The 20,014-nt window shown below is 35.7% G+C and overlaps 3 protein-coding genes across 4 annotated transcripts; 1 reads left to right on the forward strand and 2 right to left on the reverse strand.

The window, feature by feature from the left end:
• Window positions 1-389: 389 nt before the first annotated feature.
• LOC124404889 (beta-1,3-galactosyltransferase 1-like) lies at window positions 390-11,063 on the reverse strand. Of its 2 annotated transcripts, none has more exons than XM_046879372.1 (6): window positions 10,881-11,063; window positions 6,622-6,763; window positions 6,176-6,380; window positions 2,340-2,602; window positions 1,766-2,040; window positions 390-929 (listed from the first exon to the last, which is right to left on the reverse strand). In XM_046879372.1, exons 2-6 carry the CDS (start codon window positions 6,643-6,645, stop codon window positions 494-496), a joined length of 1,203 nt encoding a protein of 400 aa, XP_046735328.1. In that variant the 5' UTR covers window positions 6,646-6,763; window positions 10,881-11,063; the 3' UTR covers window positions 390-493. The 2 variants fall into 2 exon arrangements, with proteins under 2 accessions (XP_046735328.1, XP_046735327.1); XM_046879371.1 differs by having other exon boundaries at window positions 6,122-6,380.
• Window positions 11,064-12,655: 1,592 nt separating this feature from the next.
• Window positions 12,656-15,556, forward strand: LOC124404892 (DNA primase large subunit-like). The gene is made up of 8 exons (XM_046879375.1): window positions 12,656-12,799; window positions 12,948-13,104; window positions 13,326-13,663; window positions 13,833-14,066; window positions 14,141-14,278; window positions 14,428-14,806; window positions 14,901-15,071; window positions 15,174-15,556. The coding sequence occupies exons 2-8, from the start codon at window positions 12,954-12,956 to the stop codon at window positions 15,278-15,280; spliced, it is 1,518 nt and encodes a 505-aa protein (XP_046735331.1). The 5' UTR covers window positions 12,656-12,799; window positions 12,948-12,953; the 3' UTR covers window positions 15,281-15,556.
• Window positions 15,334-19,089, reverse strand: LOC124404891 (L-threonine 3-dehydrogenase, mitochondrial). The gene is made up of 6 exons (XM_046879374.1): window positions 18,883-19,089; window positions 17,862-18,010; window positions 17,479-17,742; window positions 17,062-17,322; window positions 16,341-16,607; window positions 15,334-15,656 (listed from the first exon to the last, which is right to left on the reverse strand). Exons 2-6 carry the CDS (start codon window positions 17,989-17,991, stop codon window positions 15,496-15,498), a joined length of 1,083 nt encoding a protein of 360 aa, XP_046735330.1. The 5' UTR covers window positions 17,992-18,010; window positions 18,883-19,089; the 3' UTR covers window positions 15,334-15,495.
• Window positions 19,090-20,014: the final 925 nt, after the last annotated feature.

Here is a 20,014-nt window from a genome sequence, read left to right on the forward strand (position 1 = left end):
ATTGAACACTCTCCTTTAACAAAAACACATCAATTCAGTGTCACCAGTCTCACTTAGCCAAAGCTAGAAATTTTCTTTAATGGGATACTAATATGTCCAGGTTCTAATACTGTTGATAGTCAAATATCCTTGTTATTTGTTGTTAAATAACGCTGAATGTTGTTGAGAAGATTTAAGAGTCCCTTGAAAGGTCTAAAATTACTTAGAATCGAGTTCAATTCAGAGTCAAAGCAGTATTTATGAAGAAATATTATAGTTTTCGATCATGTAGCAGGCCAATTAGTAGGCCAATAAATATAAAATCACTAGAGTTGCTTAATAAATAAAAAAAGGAATATTAAAGTATGATAATTGAATATCATTCGTGATGTGTTCGTTGAATAAATGTTCATTTTACGATATTAATGTTGTAAACACCCGAATGATGAACAATGAATATCCATCAATAATTAACTTAAAATCAAAACTGATCATGAGTTTAACTTATCGTTAGTCAAACGCATTTAGCCACCACTGATCTGCCATGATTGAGATTATACCTAGCAATTCTTTCTTTTCTACTCAAACGAGGTTGCTTTTTAACAGAGGCTGATGAGGCTGTTGGGGCTACGCATTTCAAAGTCGAGTTATTCACACGTTTCCACATAGCGTACAAATTCGATGCCGAAACCCTGTGTGCAGTAATAACATCGCGAAACACACAAGGATCTAGCTTCCTGGCGACAAAGCTGAACCCCGGATGATTAGTTGGCTGTAACTTGGCGCGCCTCGCGCAAATTCCAGTCAGGTAAACGTCCTCCAAATATATCAATTGTGTATCCAATGCAGTCGCATACAGCTTGGAAGCCACATCCAAGCTCATTACGTATCCAGTACCAGAAAGATAGTTTGGATATGTTCTTTCGGCATACATATATTTTGGCATGAACCTGTTTGGTAACATAGTAAATTGTACTTGTGATCTGCATTGTTACTCCTGACTACATGTCAAGGAGGAAAATAATTTTACTATTTCAGTTTTTTTATTTGTAATAATTGATTGCGCAATAGAAGTGCTCAATTTCATTCATCAAAAGTTTGGACACACGCTGAAGATTGTTCTATTTTTCTGAAAATTTTCTTTAAGCATGCAAATCGTATTTTCCACTGCTTCACGTTTTAAAGATATTTTACACCTCAGGCAACCTAGATGTCCAGAAAAAAATATGAGTGTACACAATATAATACTCGACTCATAGGTTGCAAAATGTTTGTAGTGGATTGATATTGTTGGAGAAACAAGATGCAAAATTAGTAGTCGACAATCACCCCGTCCAATGTAGATTGGGGCATTCTTCATGCCTACCGTCAGTCAACCTGTTATACAGATAACTAAATAGCCTAATGTGCATGCATTTGTATTTCCAGCAACGCAATACCAGCTATGAAATAATTATTATTGACTGAAAATACACAGAGTGAATTGCTAATGACGAGAAATTGTCAATTATTGGGGTTGTCACTTTGCAATGCGTCATCTGGTGAAAAAAAAAATCATCTGGTGGAAAAAAATGTAACTAATGCAAGCAGGCAGACATCTGATCGTGAACCGTATTTTTTCCGCGTGTGGATGGCAGCAGAGGTATATCATTGCTTATATTTAATTAATTTATGTGACATAATTATTTTGTGACATAAATGATTACGGTTTTTCTCGGTTAAAATTAAGAACTTAGGTTATGTGGTGAGTGAGAAATGACGTCATGTCAGTATAACAAATGCTCACCACTTGTTCTTCGGATCAGTAATAGGCTTGGCATGGCAAATCAGAGATCCTATCAGAGCTCCGTTGGCCTTAGGTCTCGCTTGCAAGAGTTTTATTAATACCGGTACGTTGACAAACATGTCGTCGTCAGTTTTCATGAGATATTGTGCCTGTCCACAATTCGACGTAACCCACTTCAACATCATGATCGATTTTATTGTTAAATTATTGTAAGTGTCGAGGAATTTTTCCTGGATTATATCTTTGTATTGCAAGCTTTCATTTTCTATATTCTCCTGAAACAAAATATTAAGGCATATTATTGGTATTGATATTCATCGGTAGAGATTGGTTAATCATATGGGCAGATCCGCGATGATTATAGTGATGTAAATATGCTATTTCATTTATCAAAGATATAAAAGAAATTCACGAATAGACACCAGCTTAAAATTTGAGAATTTCTATGAAGCTGAGCAACTTACACAACTGCTTTATCAGGTATCTATGAGGAAAACTTTTTGTATTCTTGAATCTAGAAGAATGAATGAGCGGCAAAAAAGATCCCATATAGAAAAATTAAAGCTCAACTTACGTTTAAAGTGTCGTTGCTGCTTTCTCCCACAAGAAATGCTACTTCTACCGTTGCGTTATAATTCTCTAAATTAGTTTTGTTTGCCCAAGTATCCCTTATAGCGTCCCGTGCTTTCTGATTCGATATTGACGAGCAGACAACTATGATTAGAATTGGGGGAGTGGAGCAGATTTCGACAGGAGAAATTATTGTCGTATTATTTTCTGGCTGCACGTAGATACGTACGTCTCTTGTAATATTGTCTGCCCAGCCCGAAAGTTGAGCTAAAATATAACACCTCTTATCAATATTAGAACCTGTTGCTAAATATTGTTTATTGAAAATATTGAAAAAATTTATAACTCAAAACTGCGTTGTGAAATCCGAAATATTTCGCTTCAAATTGAGTGAGATTTTTCTACCAAAAGTTAGTTCCAATGCATACAATGCCAGTTCGGTACAAACATGTTACATTATTATGATTGTATTAATATTTAAAAACAGTCAAGGTGAATTCTGATATCATTACCCAATGATTGTAAAAAGTTTGAACTCTGCTTCGGTGTATAAGCATTCTCTAAAAATTAACATGCTTGTCTTAAAAATGCTTATAAAAAAACATTCATATTTTACGTTACGAATGTGGTCAGTCGTCAAAGAGTCAAAGGCATCGTGATGAACGATTGAATAAATTATGTTTTTTATTTGAAAATATTTGAAGCTCGGAGAAGTGATTGTCAAAAATGAAACTTCTGATAAATAAAATGGAAGTTTTTATGAGAAATAAACGGAGTACAAGCCGGTGATCCTTCTTAAATGCATTTCATGCCAAGCTATATTTTCTTTGTAATGTCATTCAGTAACACAAGATTCGCATTCCTAACACAAGGATCAACTTTGGTACAAGCTCTGAATTGCAGGAAATCAAAAACTAATTATCTTTATACTTAGATTTGGCAAATGACTAAAAGCTTTTAGCTCAGTAAACTAAATTTCAGAATGTCAATATGATAGCAATTAGAAAGTGAGGATTGAAAGCAATTTTTCATGTGTTTTTCCCACTTTATCCAATATATGTGAATGAAAGTCCTCAGTGACTTAGATCCAAATGAAATACTGCCAATTACTGGACGATTTGGCCCTTGAGGGGAGCCCTCTAAAGCTAATAATATTCTTATAAAGATATAAATTATACAAGAAAAAAATTTGCAATCCTAATACTTACAGCAACCACATGATTTATCATCAAAAATCATAATAAACTTCGAAAATTGTAAATTATCAGAAAAGTAGAAAAACTGTTATGAAAAGTCAAGTCAGAAGAAAAGCAGATCGTCGTCAAACTGTAACGGTAACGAGATTGTCACTCTCAAAAGAAATCAACATTGCAAAAGAGGAAGAAATCAGACAACAACTTACGAAAAAACCATTGTGAGGAATGATTGAAGTACAAGATTGTTATCGAAATGGAGGTGAAAATCCTTGTGTAACAGTAGATTGGCCAACCGTATGGTTGGTTTATCAATATTTATTGAGTAAAATATTTCATGTATAGTTCATTTATGAAGGATTCTATATTGTGAGACGAAGAATGCGTTTGACTCTATCTTTAAGCGAGAGAGTTTTCAGTAGAACACTGCTACTCAGATCTGAGTGTGAGGTGACAATGAGTTTATGACATATATCAAATGTCAGTGAAAGATAACACTATTCTGCAACGAAATCCTCCTTCAAACCAAAATACAACAGAAATGAAGGTATAGAATTGCCAAATCTAGATCAGATTTCCATTTTATGTCATCACGTATGTATAACGTAATATGATTTTTTTTTATTGTTCAAGATTCAGAATTTGTCATTTTTAGGAGATTTTTTTTTGAAGTCAATAAAAACGCTTAAAGCAATTCTAGTTCAAGGGCTTTATTATTTATAGTTTGAGGAACATTTTCAAAGATTTTCATTGAAGTTAATGACAAAATGGCGGAAATGGCGCATATCGTTTGCTACTTGTATCCGTCATGCCGCCATTTTGTCATTAATTTTAAAATGAAAATTTTTGAAAATCTTTCTGAAACTATAAATAATAAAGCCTTCGAACGCGAATTGATTTAAGCGTTTTCATCTTCTTCAAAAGAATCTCCTAAATGTGGGAAATCCTAAGTTTTCGATAAAAAAAAAAAAACAATCATATCACGTAATATATACGTAATAGCATAAAATGAAAAGCTGATCTAGATTCGGCACTTCTATACTTTCATTTCGATCATATTTTTGTTTGAAGGAGGATTTCGTTGCAGAACAGTGTAATAGCAGCAGTGAGGAAAGTAGAAAAATTGTTAATTAACAATAATAATCCAGACTTGTAGCATAAGCGGTAAGTTGCATGTTTTTGTTGTACCTTGAATTGCGAGTTCTGCTTCCTTGGAGAATCACCTCGTTAATTTCGTATTAAAAGCAAACTCAATGATATAGTTATGATATGATCAGTGGGAAGTTTTCATGAGAAATTCTGAACATCGATTTCCGATTGGAATAGAAACAAACGCTTTCAGGTTCTTATCCACACAATATGAGAACGTAATTGATATTGATTTGGAATAATTCCGAATTAAGTCTCTCGCCTGCCGTTCGTTGGCTTCACAGTCTTAATTTGAAAACTGGATTAATGAGCTCACAATATTTGTGCGATCATTATATTTAGACACCTAAATTCTTTGCAGTCATTTTAAAATTGCGAAATAATGATTTTGATGCTAACGTGTCGTTCAGTTAACATCACTAACTCCAACCTCGTTGTAACTACCCATTACAACATATTGTGATGGACCGATAATTAGACGGAATACAGTAAATGGACCATTAAAATTTAATTTTATAAATATTTATTTCTTCAATTAACATACGCAACAGCGTTATTTCATAATATTTGCTGAGAACATGTCGTATGTACACAACATCTATGGTTGGTCTTTGAACACTTTGGTGGGCTATTTCATTTCAGCTTTTTTTTATCCAACCTAGGTCATGCGATAAATAAAAAACCATGAAAATACTTGACAGAACGGCAAGAATTCTCCTTATTGGTAAATAATATTTTCTGATTATTTTCCAATTTTTCACGCAAAAAATTTCAGTATTTCCTAATTTACAAAATGCGGACTAGCTTTTGTGATCACTGGCACCTTATATTGTGTACAGAAGGGAAGAGCACGAATCTTGAACAGTATTATTTTCAAAAGCAAGGTTGGTTGTATTCGGGAAGAACAATTAGAGTTCCTAAATGATTGGGGGGAAAAAACAGGAAGATAATGCATTTCTTCGTGGAACAACGTAATCTCCTGATTTCCCGGATTATTGCCAACCTGTTTTATCCTTCTGAGATGCTTTTTACTTGAGAATTTTTCCTCCAGATTTTCACAAATAATACTTGAGTTCAGTATTGGTCTTAATAAGAGACTGAACGAAGGAGGGATTACATACGCTGTAAATGAAGGCCTGATCGATCTAACTAACATAAAAACTTCAGTTGTCACTAATCTTGGGTATGGATGATGAATTTTTGATAAGCGAATGAACCACAGTTCGCTATTTGAAGGTACAAAATAGTGGGATTCTGATTGAATATTGTATTATTCATTATTAGCAATCCAGTAAATTCATTTCTAATTAAGCAAATCATACTCGATCTACCAAAAAAGTAGATTTTTCACCTGGCTTTTTACGAATTCGTCCAAAGTATTCCCACCATTTTCGATTACAGTTAGTTATTTAATTTGAGCATGCATGAGTAAGCAGATGCATACCTACGGAGGTCACGGACTTCGAGCCCCCAGCAGAGCTCGGAATAGGAATCTCACCTACGCCTTGGAGGGGCCCTTGGGCGGAGTGATAAACCGGGACGTACAACAAGGCCAGTAACGTTAGAATTGCAGCAAAGACCAGGAACAAGCGTTTGAGAAATGTTGACCTTCCCTTTTTTGATCCATGACTGTTTATGCTACTTGCCGACGGCAGCTTCAATGGCATCAAATATTCTCTGTCCATCTGCCTATCAAGAGCCCACTAAGAAATGGAATGATTAACATTTTACACGTCGGAATGATAATTTTCAGTTTCGCTCAATGTTGGTATGTTATTCGAATAAAATTTTTCTCAGTGTTTCAGCCCAATAGGCACCTTAATTTGGAATAATGAAAACCGTGAGTTATGTTAAAGGAAGCAAAAGAAAAAAACGGTCCTTTCTACAAAATGACTTTGATTCATAATAGAAAACAGATGTGAGAAATTAACAGTACAGTCTTACCCTTCTTTCAACACAATACATCATTTTTGTATTGGTAATCCATTCACGCTGCTAGAGCATCCTTCAATATTTGTGTGTAATTGAAAGAAGAAACCAGAGACATAAGATTGGAGTTTCCGAAACTTTACGTTTTTTCCAGAACCTGTAACATTTCACCAAGATCAAAAATGCTGGTCGAACTAGAGTGCTAAACCGAAATATGTGAAACCACAATGTTTTTTGTAATCACTCCTAGAGAATTTTGTTGTAGTTATTTCAAAATTTGTTGACCATAGTTATTAGTTTTATTATTCTAACATCTTTTTCATTATCAATCAAAATGATAACGAGAATTATCAATTAAAATGATAAAATCACGCTGAATTAGTAGGTATCAACCTTCCGAATTGCTAATTGCAAGTCTCAAATGAAAAGTCTTATCTACCGCAAAATGCAGTTTGGAGGCTATTACTAATCGTAAGGTAGAATGAAGAAAAAAACTTTTACTAATCGTTCAAGGTCATAGCTGTCCATTCCAATATACCTTTCTGTTCATGACACAAATAAGTATGCAACGAATCCATGTCTGATTGTTTGGAGTGAAACGTGTGAAGTTTCCTAATAATTTACTTACTCTCTAAACTTCTTTACAGTAATACCCCGAAGTTACGCCATGAGTCGTTCCAGCATTGACGGCGTAAGTCGAAAAAACGTAAGTTGGGGTACACGTTTTACATAATTGTATAATATGCACATTTATTAAATACTCATCAGAAATAATCATATACCTTCTATTCAGAAAACCTCACGAGGAAGAATCTATAATATATATATATTGTTTTTTTCTTTTTAAACAAAATATTTAAATAATACGTAAATTATGGACACAAGAGAAGCGGAGGAGGGAGGGCCCGATGGCGTAACTGCGAATTAGTGTAAGTCTTAGATTTGGCTATGTCTTAGAAAAAGAAAAAAAGAAACGGATTTGCACCCAAACAATCATCTCAGATTATTTCAGGATATCGCTAAACAATTTTTAATTCTTGTTACATACTGTCCACCTTCAAAAAAAAAAAAAAAAAAGACCTTGTAGATTTTGTATTACACTGATTCTCAACTTATGAGCTATTGCCTATCACATTCAACAGATGTTTACGTTTGGAATATGACTTTCTTAAAGAGACTTTGGCATTCGTTAATGTTTTTTACTGTTTCAAGTTTTTCTTTAAAACACTCAATTAATATCGGCTTCTCCAACAAAATTAACATCAATTTTCTGACCAAATTTATCTAGAAGGGTTATTAGAACAAACGTGAACACAACGTAAACACCGAAACAAAAACCATTTTTTTGTAATTTTGGTATACCTTGAAAGGAGTTAAGTTTCCAAAATATCAGTGTTTTGCCTCATTACGGGTTACTGAACTTCAAACAACCACAGAGTCACGAAATGACAATTTTTCTAAAAATTCATTGTCGCGTTAACATTACGAATCTCAATCTCAACTATGCATCACGTGAAATTCTCAATACTTTCAGGTTTCTTTCAAAATTCTAGTCAATCCTGAAGTAGAACAAAATTTACATGTCAAAAACATTAGTATTTAGCGTATTACGATGTCGAATAGTAATTAGCAGAAATGTAACTGTAACTGTTTTGTGGTTTCTCTAGGTATACGCAGATTGTAGTGTCTCAATTACGAAAAGCAGCCAATTATTACTGCTAACGAAATAATACGTTTCATGCAACGCCAGACGGCAGTTCAAGAGAACCGTTGACAACAAATTCAACACAATGAAAAATGTTTGTTGAAAGTGCACTGTCGTAATTTTTTTCCCGAATGTCTGCCATTAAACTTCCAGGTTGTATAACCAGAATAGTATAATTACTGCAAGTCACATTTGCTGCATCTGCCACTTTGGTATGTATGGACATTGGATACGCATGTACAGTAGAATCTCGATTATCCCAATCAATTGGGACCAGACCTAAATCGAATTAGCAAAAGTTTGGATAATGGAACTCTCATGATAGATGAATTGATACTGCATGATAAAGAATATTCAAAACATATCTCTCATATATTTTTATATCGTTTTCACACATATAACGTGCAGCTTCAACATACGACACATCATTCTAACTATCTTTACAGGTAAATTAAAATATCGTTAATTGTAAAATATGATTGTGAACGGTTCTTCTCACATATATTTTTTTAAACAGCATGTTCGTTTATTTAAAAATCTTGGCCCTTATTTTGGAGAATAGAATGTTTAACTCAAACAAGATAGTTCGGATAAGGGAGGTGCGGCTAATCGAGATTCTCCTGTACTTGCAGATGCTTGCTGAAAAGTGCCGGATGGTATGCATTAGAATCGTTACCATAATCTGTGTAATTATGTGCTCATGCCGGAAATGACAGAACTAAGAGACACGAATCTTCATTGCTCAAATTATCTGATGCTGAAAATCAACGTGTGTTTTATGCCTACAATTCCACAAAACTGTTTTTTCATTTTAAGAAAAATTTATCACCATCCGTCTTGGCTCTAACTATGTATCGAATGAATCGTACAAGATAAAAAAGCAAAACACATGGTGGTATTGTATTCGTCAGCAAAAGCATAAATGGTCACAAACACACGTATTTTTCATCTTATTGTTGATGTATAAAGACACGTACTCGTATAGAAATATTTCCACTAGCTAGAATATCACAGAGTATGAGCGTAATATGTTTGACTAAAAAACATGCAAGCATGACTAAAGAAGTTACGTGGATCTTGAACTTTCAAAAAATCCATTTTTTCTTCAATTTTTCTTATATTGTAATAATGAAATTATTTTAATCAAACTTAAGGTATACGAGAAAACAATATTTGAACTTTATTTCGTAAAATTTTTATCCCGATATGTCGTAAATTCAGTTGTTCTGAACTGGTTTTCAGAGACCCAGAATTTCCACGGTAGACACGATAACTCTAGCTAGCTTCATCTGAAATCAAAAAATCAAATATTTGCTGTTAGTAGACTAGTATAGCTAATGAAGGAACGAAGGATTTTTTTTTTAATTGTAATTTAAATTTTTTGGCAGAGCTTTTTGCAAAAAAGTATGATTTTCGGTACACTTTCCACCAGGTAATGCCTTGTAAAATAAGTTGTGATAAAAGAAAAAAAAAATCCTTCGTTCATTCAGTAGCTATACTCACCTACTAATAGAAGATATTTAGTTTTTTGATGTCGGATGAAGCTGGCAGGAGTTATTGCGTCTACCCCGGAAACACTGCGTTTCCAAAAACTAGTTCGGAACAACTGAATTTTCAACATTTTTGGATAGAAATTTCACAAAATGTAGTTCAAATATTGTTTTCTCATATACCTTAAGTTTGTTCAAAATAATTATTTTATTTTATTGAAAAAAAATGCAGAAACAATGGATTTTTGGAAAGTTTAAAACTCACGTAACCCCCTAATGGGTAATGCAATGCAAATGGTTGATCAAGAGACTCATTAAGTCTGATTTCAAATACATTCAACAAAGAACCAAAAGAAAAAACTTGCGCGCAAGCCAATACCTTTTTTTTACTGTGAAGAGAAGCCTATGGCCTGTATGGCAAAAAAATTATTCCATTTGTAAAAGATGTAAGATTTAAATAGTGACCAAATAGTAATTATTAGTTTTCGCACAAGCAACTCGCTTAAATACTACGCTGACACGAGTAATATAATGAAAACTTGGGAGCCTTTTGCCGTACCAATCTTGTTTTTGGTATAATGTGGAAAGTGGTTTTATGATATCGAATCTAATTTTGGCGCTCAACTTCAAATGTATTCAGCAAGCAATGGTGAAAATATTCCAATTTAAAAACTATATTGTAGCAAGTTCAACGGTTTACTCGCACTGAAGTTATGATCGAGCTCGTTGACCTATAGCCAAGTTCAACTAGCTCCAAAATTTTCATTTTGTCCTTAATTTTTTATTTTTCATGTTGATTTTTTATATTGACTGAAGAATATATTTCTTATTATTGCGTAGTAGTTACATACCTGACAGTGAAAATTTTGATTTAAATATTTTTTGTAAGTAAAGGTATTGTTGCTGATACTCATTTGAATGTACATTGTCATTTTGGTGGTTTCTATGTTGTAAAGTAAATTTTTGTTGATGCTTTTCACTTTAATGTACTTGGCGCAAGAGTTATACACCTGAGGTGCTTTTTCGGGATACCTGTTGACGATGCATCTTTGGATTCTGCGGATCGCACTTTAATTTACCTTCATTTGTTCGGCGTTTGATCTGCACTGTTATCAACACGGATCATCTGGCACTCGAAGAACTGCCATTTGTCACCATCCACGGACCACGGCCACGGCCACCATCCGCATTACGATAAGGTGGAACACACACGCCTTGAATGATGGAAATTTACTACTCCGTGTTGTCAACTCAACCTAAACGTGATCTGGCATGGGATGTGCAAATCATAGATTCAAGACGTGAGACAGTAACAGACTCATAAAACAGACTGAACGCTCCTATAAGAAGCACTGCAGCCGTTGACTGAAAATGTATAAAATGTATAAGATTGAAAACTGCTAGCCTAGGGACCTTCCGCAGATATGACTAGCCTGCCTTCCGCATGGAACAGTGTAACACCCGATCCACCCACTATATTTATCTCCTTGCAACATTTATCTCCTTTCTATTTCATAGCCCCGACTAACCGCGCGTAACTTCAGTACGAGAATCTTGCGATAAACCGAAAGTTACTATACTATAACAATTAGTTATTTGTATTACCTGTATCACTAATTGAGAAGCTGTGAAGTAGTGAGATCCTCTGTACAGAATTTTTAGTATCACCACAATTATATTGTTACAAAGGGTGAAATGACCCGCTCTACCCCCCTTTTGTAATGATCTAGTAGCCAGCATCTTGGAACCCTTAGATGTTAAAAAAAGAATAAGGTTGCTGTGTAGACAGATATTGTTGTAAAACGCAGTCTTGTTTCGGACTCTAACTGAAGCACACGAATATTTCTCATTAAAAGCCTTTTTCTCAACATTTTCTTGCGTTTGTGTCGCCTTTGATTTCTAGCCATTAGACTCACGAACTCTAAAATACCTTACGAAACGCACCAACGTTTCAATATCTAACCCATTCTAGTATCATTCACACTGATCTATATATTAGAATCATCTGAAAACCCGAAAGGAGGTTTTCTGAGACTAACGCCGCATTATAAGCAACTCCACTTGACACAGAGTAGTTCTGCAGGTAACGACACCGTAGACACGACCAGCATCTATACCCGCGAGTATTATACATACATTGAATGCTTATATTATAATTATATATACATCCATGAATATTTCTTTTCTATATTATAATACTGAAATATTAATAACCAATTGTATATCTATTATACCCATGTAAAAAGAGAAATCAACAGCCGGAATCTGAACTCTTGTTGCACGGTTGAAAAAGTGGGAAACAGCGTCAGCCGCGGAAAGCAATAAGGCAGGCGGGGAAGTACACTTGTGAAGTTAAATTTATCCCCCGCCAAGTCATTGATTAAAGTGAGAGGTCAGGCTCCCGCTGTTGCTTCTTTTTAATTAAGGCTTCAGCTTGGTGTATGGACTGCGCAGTCTATTTCTATAAGGCTATTGTATACAGCGTTCTGTATTTTTAAGACAGCTTTCATACGAACGGTATGAAACGGGGTAAAACGCGCCCGCTTAAGATGTAGATCTTGCGCGTTATTTTTGGCGACGCCAGTCACTATCAACTAGAAATTGGGATTTCCTCCCAAATATCGATGTCCGATAGTGCTATCAGCAATCTCTTATCTATTTCGCGCTACCGAGTTTGTGACTAGCTCTTCCCTGCGTTCCGAAACTAGCTGGCATTGTTCAGAGTCCCTAGAACAGAGGCAAAGCTACCCATGAATTAGGCAGTTCAAAAGAGATAAGAGATCGTCGACAGAATTCGGAACGTATTTCGGAACGCACCCAATGTTGTAGGAAGGATGGCTTTACTTAAATATACTTAAAATATTAATACTTAAAATATTTATCCTTGTTTTCTAACCGAGTGTATACTTTTTGTTACTATTCAGAAAGGCAGTTTCGGCTGATTAATGATACCAAGCTGAATTATCTTTGTATCTATCGGCGGGTTTGACGTTTAGTGGTATGTTGAACAGGTTATACTTATTCAGTTTTAGCGGGAAAAGTTAATCGTACGCTGTTGCACACTCATGTCGTGAAACTTCAGTCTGTAGCAGCTGATTTGCAATTTGTACCTGTGTAATACTCTGAATCTATTTATCTTTTTCAAGTGGAAAATGGACTATGTAAGGAGAATATCACGAATCAAACCTGAGGTGTCCAGCCTCAAGGAAACCTATCCACATGATCTACAATTATACTGTACACCACCTTCTGGTGATATTAGCTTGGCTGAGTTTCAAGAACTAGCACTCGAAAGATTGAAAGGTAATTATGAAGTTTTGAGCAGAGTCGCATGCACTCTGAGAATCTTATAAATTTATTCGGCTCAATGAGACTATAACTTGGTAAAAACAAATTACCCAGATGTTTCACGTAATGCTATGCTAAAGTTGGTATTTCGGTTAAGGCTCAGGTTGACATGATAATATTATTTGTCGCTGCAGGCAAAATATTAAGTGCTGAGGCGAATGTTATATCTGTTGCAGTTCTGCGGATAGTTGAGTCTGTATATGTCCAAACTGAAATAGAGCCAGATAAGCGTCTATCAACAGTATTGAGTGAATTGAGAGATGACAATAGTTTGTCATACTACATTAAACTTCTGCAGGGGACTGGATGCAGTACTCACAGTGAATCGGATTTGAAAGCGAGAAGAAAGGATCATATTTCCCACTTCATATTACAGCTGGCATACTGTTCAAGTGATGAGTTGAAAAAATGGTTCATCAGTAGAGAAATTGAACTATTCAAGTTACGATACAGTAGCTTAAATTCTGAGGGTCTACAGCAATTCCTAAAAATAAGTAATATGAATTTCGTGCCTGTAAGTATAGTCTGATTTCATACCTAGTTCCATTTATCAAAGCTTAAAAGTTCGATAATAGTTCTCTGATGTATTTATTTTTGAAATTTTTAATATTCCTCCTAGTATTATGTTCTTTTTCATTTTTAAAATAACAGTCACTTATCGAAATGACTTTACTTTTAATTAGATATCGCAGAATGAGAAAGAAGCAATCAAAGAATACCTCACTCAATCAACATTTGGATACTCAGATACTTACATAGAGGTTCACGATTTTTATAAAGTATCATTTTGCAAGGTGACCGATTTAGTCAGAAATAGAAGAGTTTACGTCCACTCTGGCTTTGCTTATATTCCAGACAAAGAGCTCATATCCGTATTTGTAACAATTTTGAGAATGCAGCTGGCTTCAGCATTGGCAGTAAGTACGAAAGTATGAAAATGCTATGTGCACCACAATTATTTAAATAACAGTATGAATATTTTTCTGTTTAGTACACCAAACGCGGAATGCCAATTTTAAACACAGATGATAGACTTTTCACTTTATTGAACAGCCTTCACAATACTTATACTGGTGACGACTTTACCATTTCAGATGGTGCAGCTGTTCCCATTGAAAGTTTAGATGCGGTAAGAATATTTTTTGCACATACCTACATACAACTAATGACAAGTATAGTACTTGGCTGCGTAACCTTCGAATAATATATTCACAAAGATATTTGCAATGAAAATGGTGTACGGTTAACAGTCAAATAATTGGAAAACATGTTTCTCAGCTTTCAAAGTCCTCATACCCGCTATGTATGAGATTCATGCACGACGCACTGAGGGCGAAACATCATTTGAAGCATGATGGTCGACAGCAGTACGGGCTATTCCTCAAAGGAATTGGTGTGTTATACGATGACGCAGTTCGTTTCTGGCGTGAAGAATTTTGTCAAAAAATGGAACCTGAGAAATTCGAAAAGAACCACTTATACAATATAAAACACAACTACGGGAAGGCGGGAAAACGTACAAATTACACCCCTTACGGTTGTCTGAAAATCATCCAGTCTAATGTTGGCCCTGAACAAATCCATGGTTGCGCATTCAAAGAGACAGACATAAAGATTCTCAAGCAAAAAATGTTGAGCTATGGTCTAAATTCTACTGGTATGGTAACTAATTCTTTTTAGCATTTGATTCTGACTTGTACTTTACAGTTTCGGTAAATAGTATCATGTAGCATCGTGATCTAATTTTCCAGCTATCCACAATATCGTAGGATACGTTGAAAGTGGCCATTATCAAATAGCTTGTGGAAAGTATTTTGAGGCTGTGCACAAATGCCCACCACCACACGCGGTAGTACATCCAAACGTCTACTTTAGAGACAGCCAAAGTGTACTGACAAATGGAAACTCGTCAATCGGGACAGGTTGGTGTAGCGAAAAATCATGTTTATAATTTCTTGAGCCAGATGTTGTGTTCAATTCCCAAAAATTATTTTTTTTTATTCCTTTTTATTCTTCTCTTTCAGGACAGTCAATGAATGGTGAAAAGAACGAAGGGAAACAAACGAAACCTGACCCAGTGATGGATGATGCAGATGACATGGATATTGTGCTTAGCACAGCCATATTATAATCATTCATCGATGTTTCTTATATCAAAACTAACACACTTATAATTACTTTTTCACAACAAACATAAATAGGCATCTTTGAAAACTTATACCACCTTTCCAAAAAGTTCAACCAGTGTAACAGAGTTTCTGTTTTTCATACCGCTGTTGCAGTGTATGACTCGAACACAAGGGCAGTTACACTAATGAAGACTTTCAAATTTGAGTACTGGATTGGTTATACGTAGCTATTCACTTGTTGCTGGGTATTTTTAAGTAGTAAATTTTCGTTCACGTCTCTGATCATGGCAGCAACGAGGCCCTCCATACCGTATTTGTGTTTCCATCCCCAATCGCGTCGTGCCTCGCTGTCGTCAAAGACTTGGGGCCAGGCATCGGCTAAAACATGATGTAGCATTCGTCATAAATATTTTGCTTTCGCATCAACTCCATTAAAACATCCCAAGGGTAATTCACTCAGGGCAGTAATAAATTTAACTGTTGGAAATGCAAGAAATTGTGAATCATAAAAACTTTAATGACTTGAGTATTCCTTGAGATAACGAGGATTCAATCGAGATAGCTGAAATTATTGCGAATCGCTTGAAATCACGATGGCGCTGAAGAAATCGCGCGACAAGCGTTCAAAAAATAGAAATCATTATAATTAGCCTTGCGGTAAACGCCAAATGATTTTAATTCATTAACATTCTATTGGCTCCATCTTTAGGCATGTGCTTTTGCTGATTTCGAATTTATCAAATGATTTCCGATGATCTCCCAGCGTTCTAGATGATTGATTGCGATATCATTTGATTCCATCCGAATCGAAAATCACTGACAATCGCCTAAACGCTCGGAAATCAAGGGTCTATTGGAAATCAATGAAAATGACTTGTTACACTGGGAATCTACGAAAATCACAAGGTAGATAAGGTAGAAACCGGTAAAAATCATTTTGGCTCATTGTTAATGATTTGGAATGATTCATTTGATTTCCGATTGAATGGCCCCTAGACATGTCCTATGAAACTTTGAAACGTGTCCTTTGATCATGGAAGGATTTTTCCTTGTCTAACTTACCGATGAGCTGCCGACTGTCTGGCTTATAGGTGATCTGTAAATCAGGAATGTAATTCTTTATCTCTGCGAAGAGTTCTTCCGGAGTAAAGCTCATTGCAGTCACATTATAAACTCGTCTGCCTAAGGCTTCGTTTGGTGCGTTTAAGAACTGAAAGAGTGCATTGAGACAGTCCTCGATGTACATCATAGGCATCCTTGTGTGGGGTTCAAGATAACATTCGTACTTTCCGTGACGCATACCCTCGTGAAAGACCGATATTGCATAATCTGAAAATATCGCAACAGTCAAATCTTCAATTATTATCGGAGATCGTCGTATTAAATTACTTTCTGCTTGTAAATTGATGCTTATTCATCACGTCGCGATGGGATTCTTCGACCTATATTTATTCAGATTTTCCGCTCAAATCCCCAACGCATTATACCTCATTAGAGTATAACCGCATAGTTTACTTGTACGCGGTCTAGTTGCTAAGAAAAGGACCGTCAAGTTGCTGCTATACAACGGAATAAAAGCACTATTATGTATTTTACAACGAATTATTGTAAATCATAGATGAGCACTTGATTATCTATGTGCCTACCCATTACTATACGGATGAATTCTAATTTGTACTGTTACTGTATACAGGTCATGCAAAATCGACGTCTTCTAAATGAAATTCTCAAATTGACTATAGTAATGCAGATTATTAAGTCTTGGAAAAGCAATGTTATTTACCTGTGGTGCCGCCGCTGGGAAGGTCGCTGCTGATTACGCCCGGGAACCTGAGACATCGGAAGTCAAGGCCAAACCTATGATGATAATATTCCCCAAGGAGTTCTGCGTGAACTTTGCTTACTCCGTAGATGGTTCGTGGACGCTGAATTGTAACGTTCGGTGTCGGGTTGCGCGGAGAATCCGGCCCAAAGGCGCCAATAGTTGAAGGAACGAATATCCGAAGGTTGTACTGTCTCGCTAGTTCGATGACATTGTGCATTCCTGCAGTAGAGCACAAAAAATTGTAACGTTCTTATGAAATGATATCTTAATTGTTGTACTATAATGAGTAGCAGAAAATTAATCGGGTTATATTAGAGAAATATCATGCTGGGGCACATCCAAGCTTTCCGATTTTTTTTGTAATGGACCTCTCACCTTCTATGTTAACTCTGACAGCCAAGGGTACGTTCTGCTCCCCAACGGCACTGAGAAGCGCGCTGAAATGTATAAGCCAGTCTATCCGATTATTAACTATTATTTTTTGAAGACCCTTGAAGTCAAGTATGTCGGCGAAAATAAAGGGCCCATTCCGTAGACCCTCGTCAGTGGGTTTGATGATGTCGGAAAGTATTACATTTTCACTTCCGTACTTGCTGCGCAAGAGTTTCGCACAGTCACTGCCGAGCTGACCTAATCCACCTAGAATATAAATTCCATGATTGAACACATTGGAGTGGTAGATACCAAAAACGCCGTGCTGAAGGTCATGTATCAGCACTTTATCTATTTTCGCTAAGCGATGGTTCGAATCAACTTACCAGTAATAAGAATCTTCGGTATTTTGTTATGGTTTTGGTAGCTTCCAATTTGCTTCAGCTTCGAGGTTGTACTGAAGCTCCTGAGGGCGATCTTGCGGGCTTGCAGGGTCAGCAATTGCCCAACGTACATTTTTTCCAAGATCTGAATACTACTAAAGATTAAAATATTGCATTAACCTTATAATGTGGGGGCGAGCCGGGCATAGTGGGCCCACTGTACAATCGAATGGCATTTAAAAAAATGTCGATAGCGTCTGAAATGTATTTTTAAGCCAAAGACAAAAAAAAATTGTTGTGTCAAAATTGCTCTAACATTATTCTTTTCATAAGGGGTTACATGGGTTTGGAAATTTGAATAAAAACTTTTTTTTTAAATTTTTTTTTTATCTAATAGTACAACATGCCAAGAATATTTTCCAAAGTTTCAAGACAATTGGAGTAAAAATCTAGGAGAGAGAGAACTTCCACTCGTTGGACTCGACCAGCCGCCGGTAAATGCCAGCGTCGCAGGTAAATGCACTTCTTCTAGTTGGAGTTAACTAGTACTTGGACGAAGGTTTTTTTTTTTTTCTTCGATCACAATTTATCTTAAAATTCTACTTATTTGCATACAACGCTGCTAAAAATTCAAATTTCAATTTTTTTTCTAATCCTTCGTCCAGGTGCTAGCTATATTCACGTACTCACAAAAAACATTTGGTTGTTTGATATCAGATAAAACTAGCATCACCTATCGTGTCCACCGCAAAAACATTGGCTTTGTGAAAACCAGTTCTAAACGGCTGAACTTTTGAAATTTTAGGATGAAAATTTTGTGAAATGTCTCAAATATTATTCTTTCAAATGCCTAAAGTTTGATTCAAATAATTCTTTCATTATGTTTTTAAAAAAATGAGCAAAAATGTACTGTTTTTTAACCTTGGAAGCCCATGCAACCCCTTAAGGGCCCCACTTTGCCCAGATCTCAGGTACTGCAACGTTCTAAACTTGTACAGTATACACACCGTCAGTTTCAATATACCTTCAAACAAGTGAATCTTAAAATTCAACCGAGCGAAGACAGGTAGGTAACCCGTTATAGGAATATTTGCAAAACTATATTACAACAGCACGATATAAAATTTATATGTAACCATTATCTCTTCATTGTATGTTTCGCAGTGCCCTGAGTTGCATATGATAAGCAAAGTGAATTATGCGAAACCTCTTTTTTAACAACACTCTCAACAGGATGCTTCAACGTCTTATGACAGTAGAGCTGTCGTGTCCTGTATTCACTTCGCAATAGGCGTGTTGAGTGATGGATTACAACGAACGAGGTAGAAAAATTTGCGTGTATCCCGAGATGTTTAACTCGAGTCAATGCAGCGGAAAGGGTGAACCGACTTCGACGCTCTCTTAAGCGCAACTGATAATTTCAATTTTTCGCAATACTAAACAAGCAGGTAACTGTATTCAGGATTATGTTTTATGTGAGTTGGCTGACGGAGGGACCGGTTTGGCACAAGTATGAATTACATGCGCGCATGCCATTGCCGGGTAGCTCACATCGCTTCGACATAGGCTTATAGGTCAGATTGGTGGTAGGGAATGTAAGATACTCGTTTAAATAATGAATTCGTACACATCTCGTGATTGGTTAGCAGAAAAAGAGAAGTGGGATAATTTGAATTTTTTGATGTGTTGTTTATTTTTTCGAGTTATGTTGGTTGACGTTAACATAATTAGTGAATAGGAGGCGTTCAATTTTATGATCATAGTTCTGAGAATCGCATCTGCTGGTACTTATAGTTGTAAAAAAAAAAAAAAAAAAATATCCTGCAAAATTTCGTAGTTAGTCCACAAAATTTATGATCTTGGAATTTCCAATGTTAATCAAGAATAATGTTTATAAATAGTAAATGCATACTATAAAAACCCAATCTCCATGAGACCTTGGAGTTTTTTGCATAATGGTAAATAAAAGCTACTCATGTGCGAAATTATACAAAACAGCTTCAGTCTAATCAATATTGATCTGCTGAATCACATTATATTACATGTGCTTCCGGGAATATATTGATATTTTCATTATGAATTTTCAAGTAGATTGATTCATCCTTGCAACCGTTTGTTGATCAAAGAATCAACATCTATCACGTTGTTTACCAAAC

The sequence above is a fragment of the Diprion similis genome, chromosome 3, assembly GCF_021155765.1.
Source record: "Diprion similis isolate iyDipSimi1 chromosome 3, iyDipSimi1.1, whole genome shotgun sequence".
In the NCBI taxonomy this organism is placed as follows: Eukaryota; Metazoa; Arthropoda; class Insecta; order Hymenoptera; family Diprionidae; genus Diprion; species Diprion similis.